General features: G+C 39.9%; 1 protein-coding gene across 4 annotated transcripts in view; it reads left to right on the forward strand.

The window, feature by feature from the left end:
* Positions 1 to 25,021, forward strand: part of TGFB2 (transforming growth factor beta 2) — a 93,582-nt gene that overhangs the window by 59,442 nt on the left and 9,119 nt on the right. For all 4 annotated transcript variants that reach the window (XR_011381219.1, XR_011381218.1, XM_008268050.4 and 1 more), the window contains 4 exon segments: positions 17,580 to 17,712; positions 17,835 to 17,945; positions 19,480 to 19,657; positions 22,123 to 22,276. Coding sequence is in view for 2 of the 4 variants with exons in the window: in XM_008268050.4 (XP_008266272.1) it covers positions 17,580 to 17,712; positions 17,835 to 17,945; positions 19,480 to 19,657; positions 22,123 to 22,276 (576 nt within the window). In the remaining 2 variants the exon portion in view is untranslated.

Genomic DNA, 25,021 nt, shown 5'->3' on the forward strand with positions numbered 1-25,021 from the left:
TGGAGACAGCTGGCCATTTTACTTGGGCTTCTCAAGTGGGGTACACATAATTAATAGGGAACTGAGCTATCTGCCTAAATCAAGAGATTGCTTTAAGCCCAGCACTGTTTATTGTGGGGATATCTCAATAGATGGGTAGAGAGAGGAACAGGCGTGGGTAATTGATATGCATAGTACACCAGCTGTGTTGTATTTCAGTGTGTGCACTAACATCCTGGGACAGGGTGACTACATTTGTATGCCCAGTTCAACATTTAGGAGGTAGCATGGTGTGGTGTTCAATGGCCAAGGCATTGTGACCTAAATTTTCTTAGTAATTCCAGATTGACTTAGTGTATGTAACTGCCGAGCAGAGAGCAGGCATGCAACATAAGTTAGTTCTCCTTCCACTGATGGTCCTTCCGCTGTCATATCTCTTAGATTTTGACTTCAATGTCCTTGATTCCTGCAGGAGGAAGAGTGCTCTAATGAGTTACCTGTGGAAGTCAATTGCCACATTATTTTTAAGATGAATTTACTAACATCAGACGACTGAATAAAGCCATATAAAAAGGACTCCCTGGGAAATCAGAGTGTTGGACTAGGTTCATACACTATATAACATCAGAAGAAATATCATCAAAATGCTGCCTCCTCAACAGGGCCTGACACAGGGCCACAAATGGTGGTGGTGCCAGATAACTTGGTAGAATACAATATGCCAAACATTTCCCCTTGGTAGAGTACAATACCCTGATTAATCACTAGAATACCAATGTGCTGAGATGAGATAAGCTCATTGGATTTAAAGAGAACCCTAGACTGTGATCTTAGAAGGCACTGGTACTGAGGTAGGGCATCCAGCTTCAGGTGAAGCCATACCTGCTTGGCAAGAGAACTGTTGGCTCTACAGAATTCTCTACTGGAACTCTGATAGATGAGAGTGGGGTTAAAATCTGCCCTACAGCTTTTGCTGATCTCTTTCTGTAATACTTGGATTTTAATGCCTACTTGAATTTACATTATACTAGTAACCAGTTTATCAAATGTGATGAAAACTCATTTCTAGTGGAGATCAGATGCAAAGGCATATAATACTGGCTTAATCTCAGATAATTTATATCCATTTATTTTGGGCTTCAAGATGTCTAGTAAATATTAAAAGGTTTTTCAGATTTGAAGATGAAAGAGTGAATTGATGTTTATGAAACAAACACAGATTTTAGTAGGGAGCAGTGAATCATCAGCTCCTTCTCATACACATTCTATATAATAATGTAACATCTGCACAAAAGATTTTAAAATGCATATTGCTAAGGTTTTACAGTGAAAGTTCAACATAGATGGCTTAGGCATGGTTTTGAAGGGAGTCTAAGACTGCAAAATTCAAAGGTGAGGTTGCTGTCATTACAGAGAGCATAGCGCTAATAAACGTGATGAAAATTGACCCCTTTTCACACACATGCATGCACACACATGCACACACACAGAACACACAAAGTTCAGCTTTCATTTCTCATATTGCCCAAGGGGGTGTAAAATAAAAAGAGGTCAGCCAAAAAAACTGACTGTCTGCTAAATTAGACTTGCAAAAAGTGCTACTGAAAAAAAAGTTATACTGTGCTCCTGTTGTACAGAGTTTTACTGCATCCAATCCCCTTAACACTGATCCTATCCCTGGCGCCACACTGGAGACATACACAGCGTACTAACCCACTTACAAAAAAAACCAACCATGAGGTATAATAAACACTTTGTTTGCACAAGGCTATTAATATCACAGGTTTTTCTTTCTTTCTTTTTTTTTTTTTTTTCAAACTGATCAAATGGCGTGCTGGCCTCCTAGGGAAACTGTGCTGTTATCAGTTGCATTGGGTTATGACCTTACCTAAAGTCTGTTGAATTGTGAGCAGAGAGGACCCCAGAAAAATGGTGTGAACAGCAATCCTCCCCCACTGTGTCAAAGAAATGTTAGTGAGCATGCAATAGTAACTATCAATCCATTTGATTTCTTTCATAAAGTGACTGGTAGCAATATTGATAAAAGTATTGCTAACACATGCAATGCTTATTGTTTGCTAGGTGCTGCTATTTTAAGTGCTTTATATATTCTGATGCATTTTATTCTTATAATAACTTTAAGAGGTACTATTATTATCCTTATTTTACAAAAGAGGAAAGTGGGCACAGGGGAGTTAAATAACACCCAGGCCTTGCAGCTAAGAAAAAGGTAGAGCCAGGATTTGAACACAGGCAGTCTGGCCTGCAGGGCTATGCCCTTGACCACTTTACCTTATTAAGAGAAAGGTCAATGGCTGTGTAGCTAGGTCAGTGTAGGTTTGCCCCTAGGGGACTGAAGAATTCAGGGCAATCAAACTGTTTCGACATCAATAAAAGACCAGAGCACCTACTTGTCAAAGATTTTTGTAGGGCATGGAAATAATGCACGGAAACTCCTAATGCAGTATTTGTCTCCTCAACAGTTACCCTCATTGTCTGTAGTAGAAGGAGTAGTGATAGTATTACAGTTTCTAAAACATCATTAATTTATGATCTGCTCAAAATCTATTAAAAACGAAAGTTCACCCTAACTCTTCTTGCTGCAGGGCTGGCACTCTTGATTGCTGCCCTAGGAGTTTGCTTCAGAGATATTTTTTCCTTTAAGAATATTTCCCACTCACTCTGGTTGGGATAGTCTCATTCAGTCACTGATGAGCAACTCAGAGTGAGAAAGAGGAGGAACATTGCACCAGTCAGCCCATCCACCTTTTTGAGTTATTCACTTTCAGGACTTACAAGTTATTTATGTCTCCAAGCCTGAGTTTTCCATCATAAAATAGAAATAACCATTCCTGTGTAATGAGTTACTGTGAGAATATGTGTGTAAAATCTGACACATTAACTGTCGAAGGAGTAGATTATCAACAGGCTTTTCCTTGTCATCTAGAGCACGGGTCTTATTTCCTGTAGAGTAGGTTTGTGATTATAAAACTACTCCTTGATGGCATCAGCCATCTTGGTTGGACAAGGCCTGATCCATTTCCTGTTATCAGTAGCACACAGCAGGACTGGTGGAAAGCAGCCATCTTTCTATGGCTCCGTTTCCTCTACGAAGGGCAGCAATGGTGCGCTAAGGACTGTGATGCATCTTGTTTTTCTTTTTTGAAGAAGATTGCTGAGCAACTCACTCCAGTGGAGGTATCCCTATCCCATATCTACCTCTCCCTGCTCCCTCACCACACAAATTCGCTTACTATTTTGTTTCCTGAATTGATTTTCAGTAAGACTCCGTGTTTTCCCATTGTAAGTGTTCAGGATGCCAAATCCTCTACAACTTCCATTAAGGCAGAAGCTTTTCCTAGGAAAGATGCATTATTTCTTGATCCATCATACATTTTGGAATTCGCATCCTAGAACTGTATTCAGTAATGTCTACTCAAGAATTCATTCAGTGGGGAGAAACCTGGAGTTTTTGAAAGGTAGTGTTGCTTTAAAAAACTGTCAAAATTCTAGTGAAGAGTTCAAGTCATCAAGTTGGTATTACCAAAGTTTTTATAAGATATATCCAAAATACAGCCACTTCCATGTATCTGTTGCTTCTACCCTTGCCCAAGCCACTGTTGTCTGTCACATGAGTTGTTGTACTGCCCTCCTCATTAGTCCCCCCATTTTCACTCTGTCCCTCTTAAAAGCTGTTGTGACATAATGATCCATGATCAAAATCTCCAGATCTTTGTAGTCACTGTGCTGTGCAATAGAACACAATGTTTCTGCCCTCCTAACTAGCTATCACTTTGTACTCACTGGCCAATCTCTCTCCATTCTTCCCTCCCCCTCCTCCTCACCAGCCTCTACTAATCACTATTCTACTCTCTCTACTTCCATGGGATCAGCTATTATATATTCCAAAATAATTGCAAGAGAAGATTTTGAATATTAACATCACAAAGAAACAGTGAATGCTGGAGGTGATAGATGATGCTAATTGCCCTGGATTGATCATTGCTTACTGTATACATGTGTCAGCACACTACTCTGTACTTCATAAACATGTACAATTATTGCATGCCAATTAAAAGTAAGAGCTCTAAATCCCTTTTGCAAAACCTCGTACTGGCTCCTTCCCTTGTTCTGGGAGGAACTGGTGCTATGAGTTTATCTTTGACTTGTTCCTCGCTTGCCACAGCTCAGCCTTAATATCCCCTCACTCGAATGACTTCTCCATGCTGGCTTCTTTGCTGTGCCTCCCACATTCTACATGTACTGCTCCTAAGGCTTGGGGCTAATGTTCTCCTACCCCCACTGCTCCTCCCCAGATATCCTCACGCCACACTCCCTTCCTTCCTTTAAACTTTTGTTCAGGTGTCAGATACTCTGGGAGATCTTCCTTGTCCACTCTGTCTAATCTTAACCATTCTTCTGCTATACATCCTAGCCCTGCTGTCTACTGTAGTTCTCCACTTAGACTCTGCATCCTGTGCATACTTGATCTTCAACTCCAACTTCATGTTGTTTTGGTCTTGCTTCCATCTTTATAAATAAACTCCAGGAATGGCACCTGTATAATGGATGCTTGATAAGTGTCTGTCACTGAATGAATTTAAGAAATGTTTCAAAATAAGATTAAGGCACAAAGAACACTAAAAGAAGTATATAACTTCATGAGCGGATTCTTTTAGGAACCATCACTCATTCATATGCATTTGGATATTCTGCTACATTTGTTTTAGAGGTCTTTCTAAAGATTTCTGAAGAAAGAAATGTATCATTTTATGCTATTTATTCAGTGCTGATTCTATAGATGATAGCCAGATTGATAAAAACATAAAATTATCTAATTAAACTGATATTCTTAGGTAACCCATTAATTGTATGTTTGTAGAAAACCAGACACATCATTTATTTATTTATTTAGACTCATTACTTTATAATCATACTCCCTAAATTAAATTGCTCTGCTAGGTATAAGTCAGGACTTGTATTGTATAGACCCTATTTTTGATATAGGTGCCAAGGAGTAGATAAAGGATGTTGAAAGTGTGTCCCCCTAGTATGTCTATGTTAGGGTCAAGTCAGTGTAGAATTGCAAGGGGAGATCAAATCAGAAAACCAGAAGATACTGCCCCAGAGACCTTGCAGTCTTGTTGCAGACTAGGGCAGAAAATCAGCAGATAACTGTCAAAATCCTTCATGCTAGGCTATTTAGCACAGGCTCGGAGACTGTAGGAACTCAGCCATGAACTGGATAATATGGTCTTGACTTAGTTTTCCTTCTTCTTTAACGGTTAAACATGGTACAGCACAATCTCTTTCCTTGCCTATTCACATGTAACTTGAGTGCAGTTGCCTCTTTTCTCTGCTGTGTGATTTCTACATTATGTCTGTGAGTGCTGTTGAGCTGCAGTATCCTCCTTCATCCATGGACCTGTAGAAATGAATTTACTTGTTTATGCGTGTGTGCAGTTAGCACAAAAACAAATCCATAAAGAATGAAAAAAGAAGGAAACAATAGAGAATTATAAGGTGTTTTCCTGTGTGTGCGTGTGTGTGTGTGTGTTTAGTATGAAAGTATATTTGGTGACATTTCTGTAGACGTTTTAAAGGTCTACATGCACCCTACTTTATCCTAATTGTACATAGGCATGTGTGATACAGGTATGTGTGAATGTGTACTACTGTGCACTTATCAAGAGAGTTAATATACTGACATAACAATGTGTCTATCCAAGCCCCAAGGAGACTGTATTTTCATGCCATTGTTTCTTGTGAAGCTGATGTGTATATCACAGGAGCCAACCATGCAGGTTCTTGCAAAGCTCTTGCCAGGTATACATTACTTAGGACCTCTTAGAAAGATGAAATTACAAAGGAGCCATGGCAATTATAGGATATTATAGTGGCAGAAGTAAGGTAAATACTGGTCTGCTGAGCCACTTCTGAAGGGTAATCATGCAGTGTGTTGGTTTGTCAGGCACTCCTGAAGTGACCCATCATGATTAAGGTGACCAAGTTAAACAGAGAAAGCTGTGTTTGTGCCTCCACAGAAGACAAGTCATTCTAGCCAGTTCTGATTATGAGGCCACACTTTCTATTAATTGTGAAATTTCTTGGTTGCTTTTTTTCTACCTCATTTTTGTATTCATGTATGAAATATATTCAACTGAGAGGATAAACCACAGAATATAATTGCTTTCACTGTCTGATGATTCAATCTGTTCTATATATATATATATATATATATATAGTCTCTGTGATGGGTGTGGGGATGACATAAAATTCCAAGTAGTTTTTAACGTATCACTAGAAAAGATTGATTGTTCATGGACTTATTTATCACTTGATTAAATGTGTCTTTCTAGGAAGTCAGTAAGAACTTGACAGATAGGGTTGTGCCAACTACTGTGGAGAAGACTGTTGGGTAGTAAGAAAGAGTTAGAACATGCTTTACTCTGAAGGACTTGAAAAAGTGAATAGTTAAAACCTACTACACACAGTATAGTTTATGAATACCTATTGTTGCAGATTGAATTATATCCTCCTCCAAAACATGTATGTTGAAGTCCTAAGCCTCAGTACCTCAGGATGTGATCCTATTAGGAAACAGGGTCACTGAAAATGGAATTAGTCAAGGTGAGGTCACTTTGGAGGAGGATGGGTTCTTTTTTAATATTTATTTATTTATTTGAAAGACAGAGTTACAGAGAGAGGTAGAGACAGAGAGAGAGGTCTTCCATCCTCTGGTTCACCCTCTACATGGCTGCAACAGCTGGAGCTATGCTGATCTGAAGCCGGGAGCCAGGAGCTTCTTCTGGGTCTCCCACATGGGTGCAGGGGCCCAAGGACTTGGGCCATCTTCCACTGCTTTCCCAGGCCATAGCAGAGAGCTGGATTGGAAATGGAGCAGCTGGGACTTGAACCAGTGCCCATGTCGGGTGCTATCCCTGCAGATGGCAACTTTACCCAGGACACCACAGCGCTGGCCCCAATGGGTTCCTAATAACCATATGACTGGTGTCTTTATGAGAATATGCCAAGATCAAGACAGAGATACACAGGGGGAACTTGGGAATATAAAGGCAGACATTGAAGTTGCACAGCTGGAAGCCAAAGAATGCAAAAGACGGCTAGCAACCACTGAAAGCCCAGGCAACACCTTTGTTTCTGTCTTCTAGCCTCCAGATCTGCAGGGGAATAAATTTCTGTTGTTTCAAACCAGCCAGTTTGTGGTGCTTTGCCATTTATGTATTAGGAAACCAACACACCTATCGAGCAAACTCTGCATGTACAAGCATACAGAGTTTAGGAAGGATGAAAGGGCACTGAAGAGAAAGGAGGATGCATTTTGTTTTACCACCATTATCTAGACTGCATTCTTTTACCGCCTGTATCCTTGCTAGTTTTTTGGATGTTGATGATTACTTTTTATTTCTCCCATTGTTCCAGGAAACTCTCCCTGACCTCACTGGGCTAAAGTGGACACCCTGTGTCTCTCACCTCATGATTCCCAATGAGCACATTGTTTTAGTTATTTGTTAGGATGTTTGTCTTCTCCCCACTACAATGAGCTTCTTTAAGAACAAGGCCCCTCTTATTGTCCTGGGATATAAATGCAATGCTGTGCACACAGTTATGCTTAATATTTGTTGTACTGAACTGAAGGCTGTGAATTGATAAATTTAAAAAATGAATAAATGAAGACTTTGGTGCATACAAGATGTATATAAGCCAAGATGTGGATAAGCCAAGAAACGCCTTTCAGTGTATTCTCTTGTGTATGTCTACGTGAGAGAAAATATTGGTTCTACATAGATTACAAGCCAGAAAGTCAGATTCCTCCAAATATCAACAAATTAATTTGTATTCTTTATCTGCCAGTGTCAGAAAACTATAATGCAAGGGTTTGTGGAGATTTGAATGAGTTTATATTTTCCTCTGTCTTTTACGAGTTTAATTTACATTGGAGGAAAGTGGACATTGACACGTGTATGGGGCTGTCCTCAAAGCCACAGTGTGCAAGGTGCCAAGTCCAAGGCATGTCCAATAATTGCATGGAGAGCTAGGAAAAGATACCAGACCTTAGGTCAGAGTGAAAAATAAGCATTGCATCAAAAGCTTGAATTTGAGGCCGGCGCCGCGGCTCACTAGGCTAATCCTCTGCCTTGCGGCGCCGGCACACCCGGTTCTAGTCCTGGTCGGGGCGCCGGATTCTGTCCCGGTTGCCCCTCTTCCAGGCCAGCTCTCTGCTGTGGCCAGGGAGTGCAGTGGAGGATGGCCCAAGTACTTGGGCCCTGCACCCCATGGGAGGACCAGGATAAGTACCTGGCTCCTGCCATCAGATCAGCGCGGTGTGCAGGCCGCAGCGTGCCTGCCGCGGCGGCCATTGGAGGGTGAACCAACGGCAAAGGAAGACCTTTCTCTCTGTCTCTCTCTCTCACTGTCCACTCTGCCTGTCAAAAAAAAAAAAAAAAAAAAAAAGCTTGAATTTGAAGAATGGAAAGTGTTGTTTTGTTTTGTTTTGTTTTCAAACTTTTCAAGGTAAAAACCAGGGATGGGAAAAAGGTATTCTGATAGTTTATTAATTTAAAGACTGAGTTTATATATTTTAGGGATTTTCAATTACGTTTCCCAGGATGAAAGGTGAGTCTAGAGTGAGGAGTTCGTGGCAGGTTGTGTCATATATCCCTAACTAAGGAGTCTGGAGTTGATTCACTAGGTGTTAGAAGCCTCTGGACGTTTTCGATCAGATAAGAAACATAATTATAATAATTCACATCTATTGAGTACCAGGATATGTGATAGATACTTAGCCTCCTCTGTGACATTTAATTCTCTTTTAAAAACATACAAGTTAGTTTTATTCCTCCTTAATGTAGTTGAGAAGGTCACAGATCCAGTAAGTAAGAGTTTGCTTGCCTGACTCCAAAACCTCTGGCCTTTTCACTACACTAAGGAGTTCCAAAGGCATTTGGCACAGCTCAGTGGGTTCTTCAAAAAAACCCTAAGGCACCCTGGGGAAACACAGTGATTGTCATTTGGCCTAGATGAGCTGCTCTGTTCAACCAGTGAAATTTCACTTCTTGTCTGCTGTGTACAATACACCCATAATGTCCATTAAAGAAATGACCAACCAGGAAGGAAGTAGCTAGTAATCCAGCAACAGGTTCTTCTTTGGGCCCTATGATGTTTGACAGTGTTGTCACTGACTTTATGAAGGTATATTGCTGCTACTGTGGCCAGAAAGGCTAGCTCATAAATTGAATAGCAGACTCAAGATCCAAGAGATCCCAAAAGACTAAAGTCCTGGGCCAAATGATAAGGTTCAAAATTAACAGAGATACAAGAGTGCTTCAAACACTTTGTGCGGAAATGGGATTAAAAGTCAAGTTTATTTTGGTACCAAAAATGAAATCCATGTATAGTTTTTCTCATAAAATTTATTTCTGTAATTTTTTTTTAATTAAAGATCTCATTTATATGTTTGAAAGTCAGAGTAAAAGAGAGAGAAGGAGAGACAAAGAGGTCTACCATTTGCTGACTCATTCTCCAGATAGCCACAATGCTGGGGCTGAGCCAGGCTGAATCTAGTAGCCTAGAACTCCAGCTGGGTCTCCCTTGTAGCTCTCAGGGGCCCAAGTACTGCGACATCTTCTGCTGCTTTCCCAGGCGCATCCAGCAACCAGCTGGATTAGAAGTGGAGCAGCCAGGACTCACCAGCACCACATGGGATGCTGGCTGCAAGGGGTGCATCTTAACCCACTGCACCACAATGTGTGCCCCACTGTGAACTATTTTAAGATCCTCATATATGTGATTTTCATGTACAGGTATGTTCAGAAAGTTAATCCTGTAATTACAGACTACAGCAGCAGTTCTGCATCATCCAGGAACATGTTAGAAATGCAAATTTGGGGGCCTCAACCCTACTCTGTGAAATCAGAAATTCTGGGGAAGGGGATCCGCTATCTAGAAGTCCCCAGTAGTTTGTGATGCAGGCTAAAGCTAGCAACCACCAGGCTAGGAAGACGAGCCTTCCATTTCCCTCCCTCTCTCCCTTTCTTTTTCTTTATTCTACCTCATTCCAAAAAGGATTTGAAGTGGAAAATCAGCCTTAACAATAGTCTGTGTATGTGAACAAAGGTTTCATTTTACAAAGAAACGACTATGGTTCTACGGTGTGATGTGACTGCCGCCAGAAGTAAAACATCTGCATTAAAAGTTGTGACCAGAACAAGGGGGAGCGATAGTTACTCCTCTTTCCACACTTGGCATATTCTGTATATTCTCAGTGTTCTGTTTGACCACATCAGGCATCAGTCAAAGAACTGACTTGAAGAGATTCATCGCAATAGAGGTTGTCCAGCATGGTGAGGCACCTTGGAAGGAAGCAGTTGGGCCAAGCCACTTATTGTGACGGAGGCCTGAAGTGGGAAAGAAAGCATTTTTCATTTTGTTCCAGAAAGCCACAGCATTGGAAAGCCTTCCTCTCTAGTATTAAGACAGCAAGATATTAGTCTAGGCTCTTCCTATGGGGCTTTGAATTGTACTTAAGTCCTTCAGGCCTCTTTTTCTTTAGCTATAGATTATACATGGTAAGGGCCATGATGTCTGTGCCACAGGGTTTTTTTTTGTGTGTGTGTGTGTGTGTATGTGTGTGTGTGAAGACTAGGAAACATTTGAAACTGTTTAGGTATTTGGAAAACTATAGAGATTGTACAAATATAAGGCAGTGGTACTATTCGTTGAGACTAGTTGGTGGAAATTGTGAACCCAAGAAAAAGAAGAATCCCAGCAATACCAATTGTCTGAAAGTGGGATGAGCTTTTTCATAGAGTGATGAGTTCATTGTTTTGAGCGGTTTTTAGACAAAGAGATGCTAGAGAATGCATTCATTTGGGTTGGAGCAGATGGCCTCTAAGTTCCTTTCCAATGCTAGTATTTCACCATACTAAAGTTAGTATCTTGGAGTCAAGCAGAGCAGAGAGAATCATGCTCATAGCTAGCAGAGTGAATGTTTCAATCAGCATCTGTTAATCGCTTCATGTAAGTCACTCCAAACACTTGAAATGTTTAAACACATGTAAACATTAAATACATATTTAAAACATTAAGTGCATTTAAAAACAAGATGAGTTAGCACTATTTAACCTAGTGTCAGTTTTACTCTATAGCCCTACTGTTAAATTCCCTTTCCCCTCTCTTAGGAGTCTGATTGCATTGACCCCTTGAGTTTCTTCTTGTCTAAATATGGAGAGTAACATTGAATTCCCAATGCTTTCTTACAACCTTCTGTGGTGTCTCATAGGAGTGTAAGAGATGTTACACTTGGTGCTTAAGCCAAATCCTGACTTGAGTTACAACATTATTTCTTTAAGACTAAGGTTTTTCCCAGGCTATAGTTTTGCATCTAGATCTCTACTTTTTTTTTTTTTTTTTTTTCCCTACGAACTGTTGGTAAAATGAGTGACTTGTGCCTCTACCATCCACACCCTAGCTGGCTGCTTTCCAGCGGCAGAATAGTGAATGAATCCTTTTGTGTAGGGGTTTAGCAATTCAGTAAAGAGCTTAGAGCCTTGCCAGAGGTGACATGTGGATATTTTACACATATTATATATAAGGTGTATGTATTAGTAAGACAATGAAAGTTGCATCCAGATATCTCTGTAAGTGGTAGCTAAGTCAGAGACAACTAAATCTCGTTTTCAATATATTGGAGGTCCTCCTTTCTGCAATGGTCAGGAATGGTTATTGCATTTTTTTTGACATAAACCACATCCGCATGTGATGATGTCTAGTTTTTGTTTTCCTTGAAATACAGAGAGAAGTTGAAGGATGATTGCTGAAAATGAGTGCAGAATTCTTCCAGATTTCTATCGTATTATTTCTTTTTTTGTTGTTGTTTGTTTTTTTTTTTTGTTTGTTTGTTTGTTTGTTTTTTGACAGGCAGAGTGGACAGTGAGAGAGAGAGAGACAGAGAGAAAGGTCTTCCTTTTGCTGTTGGTTCACCCGCCAATGGCCAGCGCACCACGCTGATCCGAAGCCAGGAGCCAGGTGCTTCTCCTGGTCTCCCATGGGGTGCAGGGCCCAAGCACTTGGGCCATCCTCCACTGCACTCCCTGGCCACAGCAGAGAGCTGGCCTGGAAGAGGGGCAACCGGGACAGAATCCGGCGCCCTGACCAGGACTAGAACCGGGTGTGCCGGCGCCACAAGGCGGAGGATTAGCCTATTGAGCCGCGGCGCCGGCCATATTATTTCTTTTTATTATTTCTTTAGTCTGACTCTCTCACACCTAAATTAAAAATATGTGTGTGTATATATATATATGTGTATATATATACAGATATGTATATATAAACAAGATCATCTTTTAGCCATTCCTTAATTATGCAACTCCATGACATTATGTTCACAATTTTGTGCAGTTCTCACAAATATCCATTTCCAGAAATTTGATTTATCAATCCAAACAGAAACTCAGTGCCAACTAAATAATAATTTCCCATTATCCTTTACCCCAGCCCATACGAATCTGCATGCTACTATCTGTCTCAGTGAATTTGCCTAGAACTCCATATTCTCATGTTTATTTCCCACATAAGGTAGCTCATGTAAGTGAAGGCATACAATGCTTGTCTTTTTGTGTCTGATTTATTCACTTGGCATGTTATCATCAAGATTCATCCATGTTGCAGTATATGTCAGAATTTCATTCCTTTTATGGCTGAATAATATTCTGCTGTATGCTTAAGCTGCCTTTTGTTTTTCCATTTATCTATTGATGGGCACTTGTTTTTTCCCACTTTTTGCCTTGGGAATAGCACTGCTATTAACATTGTTATACTCTGTTTGAGTCCCTGCTTTCAGTTCTTTTGAGTATATATCCAAGAATAGAATCACTGGTTCATATGGTAATTCTACATTTTTTTTCTATTAAGGAACTCTTTTCAAAAAATCCATATTTTTTTGGAAGCAACTTGTCTTTATAAAGACTTTCTAAAGTATCCAACTTGATTTTTGCACAGAAACAGCTCTTGTTATTTATGGCCCTATATTTTATCATTTCTAAACATTTAATTAAGTTGCATAATTCCAATAAGCCCAAGTGTCATAAGAAGATTTAGAAACATATACAATTGATATTTCTTAAGCATGCAGCTCTCAAGACCAGAAGTACTTGGAGAGATTTTCCAGCCGTGAGCCCTAGTGTGCTGTGGACAGCCAGCCAATACAGATTTCTGAACACAGAATGAATGGAGGATACTGGTTAATCAGTCAGTTAAGTGGAGGCCAGTTCGAAGAACTTCAGTAGAAGCTAAATTATCTTTGTTTAAAACATATAAAGAAATTTAGAAGCAAATGACTGATGGAAGTAGAAAGCAATAGCTGCATATCCATGACTGCTAACATCCATAGCAATTGAAGAAAGGAAAACAGCAAACACTTTTTAAAAAGAATGAAGATTGACTGATCTGGTCACTTTTTGTATAAACTCTGGAACTTAAGAAAGTACTAATGACAAGTTGATTTCCCATGCTGCCTTCTGTTACTTTAATTGGTTTGGTGTGAAATGGGAGATAAGCATGAGAATAGGGGGGTTATATCTATTTTAAGAAGACATCTTTTGGGGGCCTGTGCTGTGGCGTAGCAGGTAAAGCCACTGCCTGCAGTGCCGACATCCCACATGGACGCCAGTTCAAGTCCCGGCTGCTCCACTTTCAATCCAGCTCTCTGGTGTGGCCTGGGAAAGCAGTAGAAGATGGCCCAAGTCCTTGGGCTCCTGCACCCATGCGGGAGACTCAGAAGAAGCTCCTGGCTCCTGGCTTTGCATCGGCACAGCTCCAGTCATTGTGGCCAACTGGGGAGTGAACTAGCGAGCGCAAGAACTCTCTCTCTGCCTCTCCTCTCCGTGTAATCCTGACTTTCAAATAAATAAATAAATCTTTTAAAAAAAGAAGACACTTTTCACATTAAGATTCTGTGTTGAAATATGATTAGAAGTTTTTCTAGACAGTTCTGAATTGAAATCAAGAAGCTGTAGGATGAATATTTTTATATAGCATCATTCATCCTTGCTAGAAACCCAAATGACTAAGGGTTTGGGAAATTGCTCCTCTAAGTATGGTCTGAAGAAACTGGGTTTATTTAACTTAGAGAGAGAAACCAAGCACATTGAGGGGGACTTAAATAGTAGTCTCCTAGAATATGAGGGATATTCGCTGTGTGATTGAAAGCAGCTGTTTCCACTAAGTACTGGATAAGAAGAATGGAGTTAAATTGCAACAAGTAGATTTAAGAACTCTTTGGACATAAGGTTTGAGACGACAAACCCACAAGACCAAAGTCACTTCTCCATTGCAGAACTATGTAACTAACTATCTTTTTTGAGCTGTTTAAATGTGGTCTGTCTTGAATCTTAAACTAGTAAACTAACAACAACAAAAAAGTAAATTAGAGGGGGAGGCAAGCATTTGGTGCAGCAGTTAAGATGATGCTTGTTACCCCCACATCCCTAATCGGAATTTCTGGGTTCAAATCCCACCTCCACTTCCAATCCAGAACCCTTCTTTTTTTTTTAAATATTTATTTATGTATTTATTTATTTAAAGACAGAGTTACAGAGAGGCAGAGGCAGAGAGAGAGAAAGAGAGAGAGAGAAGGAAAGTCTTTCATCCACTGGTTCATTCCCCAGATATCCGCAGTGGCCAGGACTGAGCTGATCTGAAGCCAGGAACCAGGAGCTTTTTCCCATTTGGGATGCCAGCATGGCAGGTGGCGGCTTAACCCACTATGCCACAGTGCCGGCCCCTCCAGCATCCTTCTAATGAATGCCTTGGAGTCAGCAGGCAACAGTTCACTCTTTCATCCATGGGGAAACCCAGATTGAGTTCCAGACTCTTGGCTTCAGCCTCACCAAGCGCATGCTGTTGCAGGCATTTGAGGAATGCACATGTGGATACAAGATCTTGATCGATCACTCTCTCACTCAAATAAATAAATTTTGATTTGTGATATCTAGATTTTTCACTCATGTGAGAATATGGGGTTGTCCATTGTCTAAGCCTACCAGTGCTCTGTGGTTAAGGAGACCCATATCACTAAATCTAATGAGACTTAAAGGGAAAAAATTCAGAGTCTTTTTGCTTCTCTTTGGTCTCTTTTTAAAGCAAGATATTCTAGATTTGCTCCTTTTCTATGAGGCAATGAATTCCTACAGATTTACTAGTGAGCATTTTTTATGTCTATTTGGCCAAGATGGTCATGGTTTTTTAAAAATAGTCTGTCTTCAGTGACACTGAATATATATGTAGATGTATGTATATGTTATACATGTCACTGATATTTAATATATGATAAATATCATATATAATTCATTCAATAATAGAAGCTATATTTTGTTCTAGGTAGTGCCCATAAGTGTTAGCTATTTGAAGATGAATACTATATACATGGTGCCAATAAGGAGTACAGCAAATATGCAAAGCATTATGTAATAATACACTATTATAGGAGATCAGTTAGGGGAAGAATTTAAAGACAGAAAAATGAGTTCTGGGTATGTTATTAATTTATAGCCAATGAGGCAGATGGAAATGCCTGAAAACTTCTCAACCATTTTTTTTTTATCATTGTTATCCTATATTAGGTTAATTATACCATTTATTCTGAATTGGATAAGTGGTGTCTTATTTGCCCAACTGGGAGTATTTTCAAGGCAAGGTTTGATTCCCAGAGGATTGCCTGCTGTTAAGCTGCAGTTTTAAAGTTATAGCTTAATGTGAGCATTAACTGTGCCTACATTCCGCCATGTTTTATTTCGTCTTATACCAACATTTACTATAATCTTATTTAAAATCTTTTTCCTCTATCATTGAATATTTTCTGCCATCTGGAAAGGGATACAGATGAATTATGATCCCACTTTGACTCCCACAACTTTTTTTGCCCTTCAGAAATCCAGCGCTGAAATGGGAAAATGACACTGTATTGTTTTGAATCCTCTCTTCACAGGTGTTCACTGTGAAATATCAGGAAAGTTCCTTAACCTCTCCGAGATTCTGTTTTCTTAATCTACCCTATAGGAATATTTCTCAGAATAAATTAAAGAACATAATGTGTGCCAAGCCCAGAGTGCCCAGCCTTCACACAATGTTTAGTTGCTTCCTGTATTTTACAGAGAATGTCTCCTGCCTATGATACAATCATAATTACCTCTAGATTCTCGTTATTTAGTGGAGCTTTTATTGGGCCATAGGGGCAGATCTGTAGACCAAGGTTTGTCTACAATTCATGAGGGCACCCAAAAATCCAGTTAAATGAATTTCTTTCTTTTTGTATACTGGTCAATCCAGAAAATGGTCTACTATTATCCCAAACATTCCAGGAAGCATTTTGTTGCCAAATTTTCTGAAACATATCATGTACATATGTGAAAGAAGAGTGCATTTTAAAATCAATGGGAAGATTTTGCAATTTCATTTTGTAAAACTTAAAGAGGAGTTAATAAATCTTCAAGGTAATCAAGTAGTCATTTGATAGTCATCAACTCAATTGAATGCTATGCTTTGAAATAATATCAAATTGAAGACATGATTGCTGAACTGGAGAATCTTATGAACTTGTCTGAGCAACCAAATTCATGCATATGAAGTGTCCACAGAACAGTTAGACTGAATATCAGGAGAGGTATCCTAAAACGACAGTGCTCAAGCCCCTAGGAACTGAGGAATGCCAGGATACCCTGTTTAGATAGGGATTTACTGAAGCTCAAGAGACTTAGGACCAGGTTTGGTTCATAAAGCATTTTTGTTTCAAGATAGGATTGTTAAAAACCACTTAAAATGTTCACTTCCTATAGGAACCTAAGAACATACTGCAGTTTCTGTTTACATATTTGAAATAAATGCATCTACTAAAGTCTCAAGTGTTGAGACTGACTTGCTTGCAGACTCTCATCTACAATCTGTGCCAGAATACTGCTGCCCAAATTCATTCTTAGCCTGCAGGATGTGGAATATCTTTATAAATCATAACAGGTCGTGTTGAGAGTAAAAATCCCAGCTAGAGACTAACCTCAAAAACTAAGGCATGACACACATTTTAATGGCAGTGGATTTAGGAACCGAGGTTAGGACCTTTTTCTATTAGCAGGAGATTTATAATTCTAGGCCTTTGGGGGTGAACTTGGGTCCTCTGAACTTTGCCTCTACCCTTTTCCTCTCTGCACCCCAGTTCCCCAAATTAAAGAAGTAGGGAAACAGAACAAGAAAACCATAAAATTAATAGCATAGAATTTATTGCTGAAATCTTGCAAAGCTTATGTCAGCAAAGTAAAATACTTACTGTCACTTTCTTTTAGACACTTGGCTTTATGGTTCCTTTCACCTTTATCATAACATGCAGCTGATTTAGTAGCTCAGTTTTTCATGGCAATGGCCTGATGCTGTGTTTTTATGCATGTGGCCATGCCATTGAGATGACAATACATGGATATACAAGAGTGGAACTAAATTTAGATAATGAATTGGGATAACGTTAATGGTTTTGATTTAGTCTTACTGTCAGTGTGCCAATTGAGCTTTTTATCTTTCTCTTTACCCCATAGATTCTCAAATCCAAGGATTTAACATCTCCAACCCAGCGCTACATCGACAGCAAAGTCGTGAAAACAAGAGCAGAAGGCGAATGGCTCTCCTTCGATGTAACTGATGCTGTTCATGAATGGCTTCACCATAAAGGTCACAAACCATCCTCTTTTTTTCTCTCTAGAAGTTCGGTAGCCTTAGTTACTGTAAATTGATTGCAGATTTAAGGTTGTAGACACATGTACAAATAACCTCCTTGACTTAATGTTTTCCAGACAGGAATCTGGGATTCAAAATAAGTTTACATTGTCCCTGCTGCACCTTTGTACCTTCTAATAATTACATCATCCCGAATAAAAGTGAAGAACTAGAAGCAAGATTTGCAGGTAACTGAAACTTGGTCACATGAGAAGGGGGTGGTAAAGGTCTATGTTGATAACTTCATGGGGGTTAAAATCAGTTTGCACATGAAATGGGAGTGTTTGATGAAATCTGGGCTGTTTCATTCACCTGGGTATTTCATTCATATGGTTGGAGAAAGATAGGTAAAGATAGAAAGGATTGCAAAAAAAAGAGATTGTTTCCCAGTTTATGCTGCTCAGTGCTCAGTGATGACCTGTTCAATATTAACTCACTGACTCATTAACCCTCCAAACTACTAAATTGCCAGTTAAGCACTTTATTTTTATTTAAGAAAACCAACTTTCCATTTCTACTGATATTAAAGAAGATAACATGCATCTGAGAAAATCCATCGATAACTCCCCAAACCAAATTTCAGGAACTCACAACTGTATTCCACTGAAGAAAAGAGATCCTTCGTGCTACAGCTTCTATAACTAACCTTCCATACATGTTTCCTAGCTTTCAGTCGATATTTCCAATTGTTTCCTTATCAGACTTTAGTAATTGTCTGTAAATACATAACAAGGTTTTGCTTTTCCACATGCTCATCTTTATGTGAGTTACTCAAAAACTGGGAAAAATAAGGCCATGCCTAGGATTTGAGCCACTTCACATATTGGATAGTGAGTCATTGGGTACTAAGAGGTCAGAGGGAAAGCTGTACTCACGTGCTGGTGCCCCATTAGTCTATACTGCCAGGTGAGGGAGCTGATTTCCCTTCCCTGCCAACATCACCCAAGACTTGCATTCACGTTTAGAAGGCTACAGTGGCCCTTGCTTGTGGAAAAATACTCCCAGAGGTCTAGAGATTTATTTCAGTGTCTAACCTAGTCATGATTCTCCAGAGTGCAGAGATTAAATGCTTTAACTGGCAGTCTCTTGAGCATGCTTTGGGGAGCTCAAGTTTCTAAATCTCAGATGGAATCAGCAAAGTGTTGAGGATGCCATAAAATAAATGAAAAAGCCCTTTCTTCACAGCTTCCCAAAATAGCATTCGCTAAGGGTGACTTCTGTTTCGCTTGAACTTAATTCACTGCAATTTAGCTAAGCCTTGGTTTATGTTCATTAGCAAAGTCTTTTGAGTGTAGTGGTCTCAGGAAGAATGTGAACCAGTGGGTGACAAGGCACAGTCTGTGGCTGTGTGTGCAGTTGTCAAGGGTTTGAACACAGCCTACACTGAGGACTGACTAAAATAAATGGCCTAGATTGCCCTTGGTCCATAGGTCAAAGCCTTCTTCTGTAGTGACTTTCAAAACCAACAGCCCTGCCTTTGACACTGAGCTGCTTTCAGACAGGAGCCCCTTTTAGAAGTGTCACCTGTGATAGTCTTGTTGCACCATATCTGTTTCCATGGGGAATGACTATAGCCAGCTGATGTTGCCATGGTGGTTATCACTTCTATTTGTGATAACATACAAATAATATATATATATATATATATATATATATATAATAGTTGACTATATTTGATGAAGGTAAAGCTAAATGTTTATTACCCAAATGCATTTTTTCAAGGTATTGATGGCACCTCTACATATACCAGTGGTGATCAGAAAACTATAAAGTCCACTAGGAAAAAAAACAGTGGAAAGACCCCACATCTCCTGCTAATGTTATTGCCCTCCTACAGACTTGAGTCACAACAGTCCAACCGGCGGAAGAAGCGTGCATTGGATGCAGCCTATTGCTTTAGGTAAAAGAAATAAAAATCAAACCAAGTAATTGCATCTGTTAACTCTTCCATTGCCTTTTCTCCTCCTACATATTGACCTGAACTGAACTCACTGTTTAAGGCCAAGTATCATCCATTACAGTTCCTGTATCTCCAAACATCATTCTTCACAGAGGCTTGAAGTGGTTATTTCTGTGTTGTTTTCATCAGCTCTCTAGCTATGCATGAAGTGCAAAGGTAGAAAACTAGCCCTGAAATGTTTTCCCTAAATTCCTCTGAAGTGCGTTGTTGCTAATGAAGAAAATGAGCTCTCTTATCCCCAAGGCACCTATAAGTTCAACTGAGATGTGCGGTTGTGCCTCTGTAGTTAGGAAAGACCCACCACCCGTGTGAAGCCTTCACCCTTCCTGCACAGTGCCTGCGGCCGTGCCTCTTTCACAGGAACAGTAGTCAATGGAAGAGCACTATTTTTCATACCATATCTACAGAATATGAGAGAAGTGAGGGAATAAGGCAAGAGTTTATTTCTCATTCCCACAGGAATTTATGGAGTGACTGTGTGACTGTTCTATGGCTTCTTATTAAATATAGTAGAAATTGTCTCTTTATCTGGGGAGTTACAGACTATGCAGGGTCCTCACTGTTGAAGTTCCACGTGTATCAGAAGCCATGAGTAAAGTGACATTTTTGGTTATGGAGCCAGTTGCACTCAGCAAGACTCCATGTTTCTTGACTTCTGATTTCTTCCCAGATCCAAGAACGTGTGTTGAAATAAGGAATTTATTCTTTTCCAGTAAAACACTTCAATTAATTTTTTACTTTTTATTGCGTATATCAACATTTTACAGAAAAAAAGATAAAGAACTCTTCAGTGTTAAATTGCAATTGCATGAATTCTGGTTCTTTTCAATAGGGAGAACTATGGTTTTTACTATAAATATATATATGTATAATCAGAAAACATAATAATTTATGTCCTAATGAAAATTTTGAGTCTCATTTAAAGTTTTTTTGCATACAAATTTACCTATTTCAAATATTATTTGATGGTTATATAGGAGTTTACGATAGAGATAGTAATACACAAAATTATCCATTTCTCAGTTCATAGGCTTAAAAGAAAAAAATGCATGCATGTAATTGCTATAACCATCTTTGTACAAGCAGCTTTTTGTTTTCTTTTAAGTATTTTCCTAGGCATATTCTGCTCAAAGTGAATCAGTATGTCAGAATCAAGGACTAGTATTTGATATTGTGGTTAAGATGCTCACATTCCCTATCAGAGAGGCTGGATTCAATCCCAGATCTAGCTCCTGACTCCAGCTTCCTCCTAACGTGTGCTCTGGGAATACCACTGGGAGGCAGCAGTGATGCCTCACATTAATTGAATTTCTGCCACCTATTTGGAAGACCTGGACTGAGTTGCCAGCTCCTAGTTTCTAGCCCAGCCAGTTATGGGCATTTGGGAAATGACCCAGCAGATGGGAGCTCTGTCTCGTTCTCTCTAAAATAAATTAAAAAAAAAAAAACTTTAAAAAATCCATTATAGAAGCTGGCGCCGCGACTCACTAGGCTAATCCTCCGCCTTGCGGCGCTGGCACACTGGGTTCTAATCCCGGTCGGGGCGCGGGATTCTGTCCCGGTTGTCCCTCTTCCAGGCCAGCTCTCTGCTGTGGCCAGGGAGTGCAGTGGAGGATGGCCCAAGTCCTTGGGCCCTGCACCCCATGGGAGACCAGGAGAAGCACCTGGCTCCTGCCATCAGATCAGCGCAGTGTGCCAGCCGCAGCGTGCCGGCCGTGGCGGCCATTGGAGGGTGAACCAACAGCAAAGGAAGACCTTTCTCTCTGTCTCTCTCTCTCACTGTCCACTCTGCCTGTCAAAAAAAAAAAAAAAAAAAAATCCATTATAGAGCTCTTGCTATTGTCTTCTCAATTTTCTTTAAATTGTTCTTTATAAGGATACATGCAAATTCATTTTAGGCTTACATAATGACATGAACTAGATTAAAGTTGTTGCAACTTGCATTTCAATATAAATCCAAATTTCATTATAAGAATTTTTATCTTTATCTTCTCATTTGTAATCTAAGGGATCTATCTATTGAAAAATAGCTGTTCCCAATCATTCATTTCCTGTTTGAAAGAGGCTGGATGGCAAAACTGCCAAGTATTGGTTGGAAAGGGCGTGGAACCTCCAGGCTACTTCTTTACTTAAGTCTGGTCATTTGAGAGTTAAGGTTTTCTAGGTCAAAGACAAGGGAGTCAGGATGTAGAACTCCTAAGGGAAAGTAGTCCAGCAAATCACAATACCACATCATGAAAGTCACTTGAGATTACAATATAACCATTAAAACTTGGCCCATGTTAATTTCCCATTAAATGTTTTTCAAGTAAATGAATGAGTTGTTTTTTTTGGTTTGGGGTGAGGCACAGGCCGGCGGTGTTGGAAATCAGTTTTAATATCTCCATTGCTCTTTCTTTTAACAGAAATGTGCAGGATAATTGCTGCCTGCGTCCACTCTACATTGATTTCAAGAGGGATCTTGGGTGGAAATGGATACATGAACCTAAAGGGTATAATGCCAACTTCTGTGCTGGGGCATGCCCGTATTTATGGAGTTCAGACACTCAGCACAGTAGGGTAAGTGCTTGTCCAACTCATCTCTTTTGTACTTGGGGTACCAATGTAAATCTGCTGATAATATTTCTAAATGAATTGTAGTTAACCTGATGCCCTTTTCAATTTCACAAACTTATGGGTATTAGATAAATCCTTCTATTTCTTAAAAAGTGTTTTTCTGTTTATTTTTATCTACTTGAAAAGCAGAATGACAGAGAGATTGAGAGAATGAGAGAGAGAGAGAGAGAAAGAGAGAGATCTTCTGTCCACAGGTTCACTCCCCAAATGCCCACAACAGCCAGAGGGTGGGTCAGATCAAAGGCAGGAGCCTGGAACTCCGTCCACATATCTGCTGCCTCTCTGGATGCATTTGCATGATGCTGGATCAGAAACAGATTACCCGGGATTCAAATCAGCTCTCTAATATGAGATGCAAGCATCCCAAACAGTGGCTTAACCTGCTGCACCACAGCATCTGCTCCACAAATCCTTTGAAGAAGAAGAATATAGGCAGTAGATTAAATCAAAAAGTAATACTAATCAGTTTCAAACTGGTCTCACTTTCCTAATTGGATTAGGACCAACTATAAGAAAGTTTTTTTGAATTGTATGTTTGCTTTATATTCTTACCAGCTATAAGCCTAAATAGGTAGTCAAAAACAGTTTCGAATCCATCTATCACATAGTGTCACATACAGCTAAGGTGAGAAGGGAAGGGATCTAGTTTTCCATCAACAGAAGGATTGATTAATCATTTCCATCAAGGACTGTCATATTGGAATGAACATTGGGTTCTCAGTAGATGCTTTGGCATAGAGATTTGCTTGTGTATGACAATTAGAAAGTCATTTAACCTACTTTAACCTCAATTTCTTATTAGTAAAAAGAAATGTCTTTACATTAAAAATAATCTTTAAAATAATAATGCCAAATTCAAGAGTGGATGTGAAATATGAAAAGATGATACATGTGAAAATGATTTGAAAATCAATTTCCTCTGGACTGAGCTGCTGGCTTCAGCCTGGTCTATCCTTGGCCACTGCAGGCATTTGGCAGTGAACCAGAAAACAGGAACTTTCTCTCTCTCTTTCCCCCAAATAAATAAATAATTTTTAGATATTTCCCAAGGTAAATGAGAATCTGAATATTTTGTCAAGTTTCTTCACTGAAGAGAAAGGGATAATTCAGAAGGCAGGTCCTAAAATGCTACAGGTTCCCAGTCCAGATTAGTGAAGACTTTCTGTGCAATAATATTTGTCTGTATATTCCTTCTTTGTGGCTCATAATGTAGGATTTTAGAGACAGGAAGGACATCATATGTTACCCTATACAAACCACTGATTTTTCTAAAGAAATTGGGTTCTAGATCAGGTCCATGGCTTGCTCAAGAACAAAAAAAAATTAATAACAAACCAAGACTTGCAATGCAGAATTTCTTGGTTTATCATCAGACTTCCATTGGCTCTGTCTTACTAAATTTAATCCCTGAAATGTCGCTCCATGTTGGGGTTTCTATTCTGCTCTTTATGCCTCTGTAAATCTCCCTATTAAACAGGCATTAGAAAAATCGCCTTCACTGCAGGGTAGGAGAATGAATCAGCTGCCAAGAAGACTGCAGAATGCATTCAGCTGAATGCAAGAGTTTGGGGGTTATCAATTATTTTAGACAATCTGTATGACAAAAACTCCTCTTTAGTTCCTATGAAAAATCATGTGTTGGTGGAATAAGAAGTTTATTTATAAATGCCTGCATATGAGGGGATTGAAATTGACAAATATGGCTACCCATTTTTCAGCTGTTTTCCCAACTCCCCTGTAGGCTTTGGCACTCCAGGGTGACCACGTGCTTGGCCATGTGAGGGAAGCTTGCTCATGCCTGTCCCTTTGTCTGAGCTCTGGCCAGGCTGCCTCATCTGGGCTGCAACAGCAGTAGCTGTAATGTGGGCAAGGCCCCCTTGCCAAGTAGAAACATAATTCTCCTCCCTGATACACAGAGGGAGTGTGTGAAGGCTGAGACCATGCTTGTTTTTCAAGGAGAGAGGAAGAATAACTGTCATGGTCACAAATATGTGGTTTGGACAGTTACCCAAGAAGCCAGAGGTAGCTTAATAAAGTAGTCAGTGTTGCTGTGCTGAACAGATCTTCTGTCTTAGGCTGAAAAAATTGCAGTGAATCTCGAGGAAAAGGTCACTTGCTATTTGACTAACACATTAATGGCATCCTTGGAAATGTCCCTGTATCATCAGTGGGGAACCTACATGCTTCCATTAGTGAAAATCGCACACCTCTTTGACATAGAATGGGGTTAGAGGTACCATGTATTCTCTATTCAGTTATACAACTACTATCCACTCCTTCCACTCTGCCACCACCATTTACCATATGGAAGGTAAATGGAGGGTTGCTTGTTATTATTGTTTTGAGCAAAATTTAAGAAAGTGAATAATTAAGACTATACATTGCTTTTATTAAGGGCCATTGGTGGGGTATAGCGGGTAAAGCTACCGCCTGCCGTGCCAGCATCCTATATGGGTGCTGGTTCGAGTCCCGGCTGCTCCGCTTCAATCCAGCTCTCTGCTATGGCCTGGGAAAGCAATAGAAAATGGCCCAAGTGGTAGGGCCCCTGCACCTATGTGGGAGACCCAGAAGAAGCTCCTGGCTCCTGACTTTGGATTGGCTGAGTTCCATCATTGTGGCCATCTGGGGAGTGAACCAGTGAATGGAAGACCTTTCTCTGTCTCTACCTCTGCTTCTGCCTCTTTGTAA

The sequence above is a fragment of the Oryctolagus cuniculus genome, chromosome 13 (genome assembly GCF_964237555.1).
Source record: "Oryctolagus cuniculus chromosome 13, mOryCun1.1, whole genome shotgun sequence".
Classification (NCBI taxonomy): domain Eukaryota; kingdom Metazoa; phylum Chordata; class Mammalia; order Lagomorpha; family Leporidae; genus Oryctolagus; species Oryctolagus cuniculus.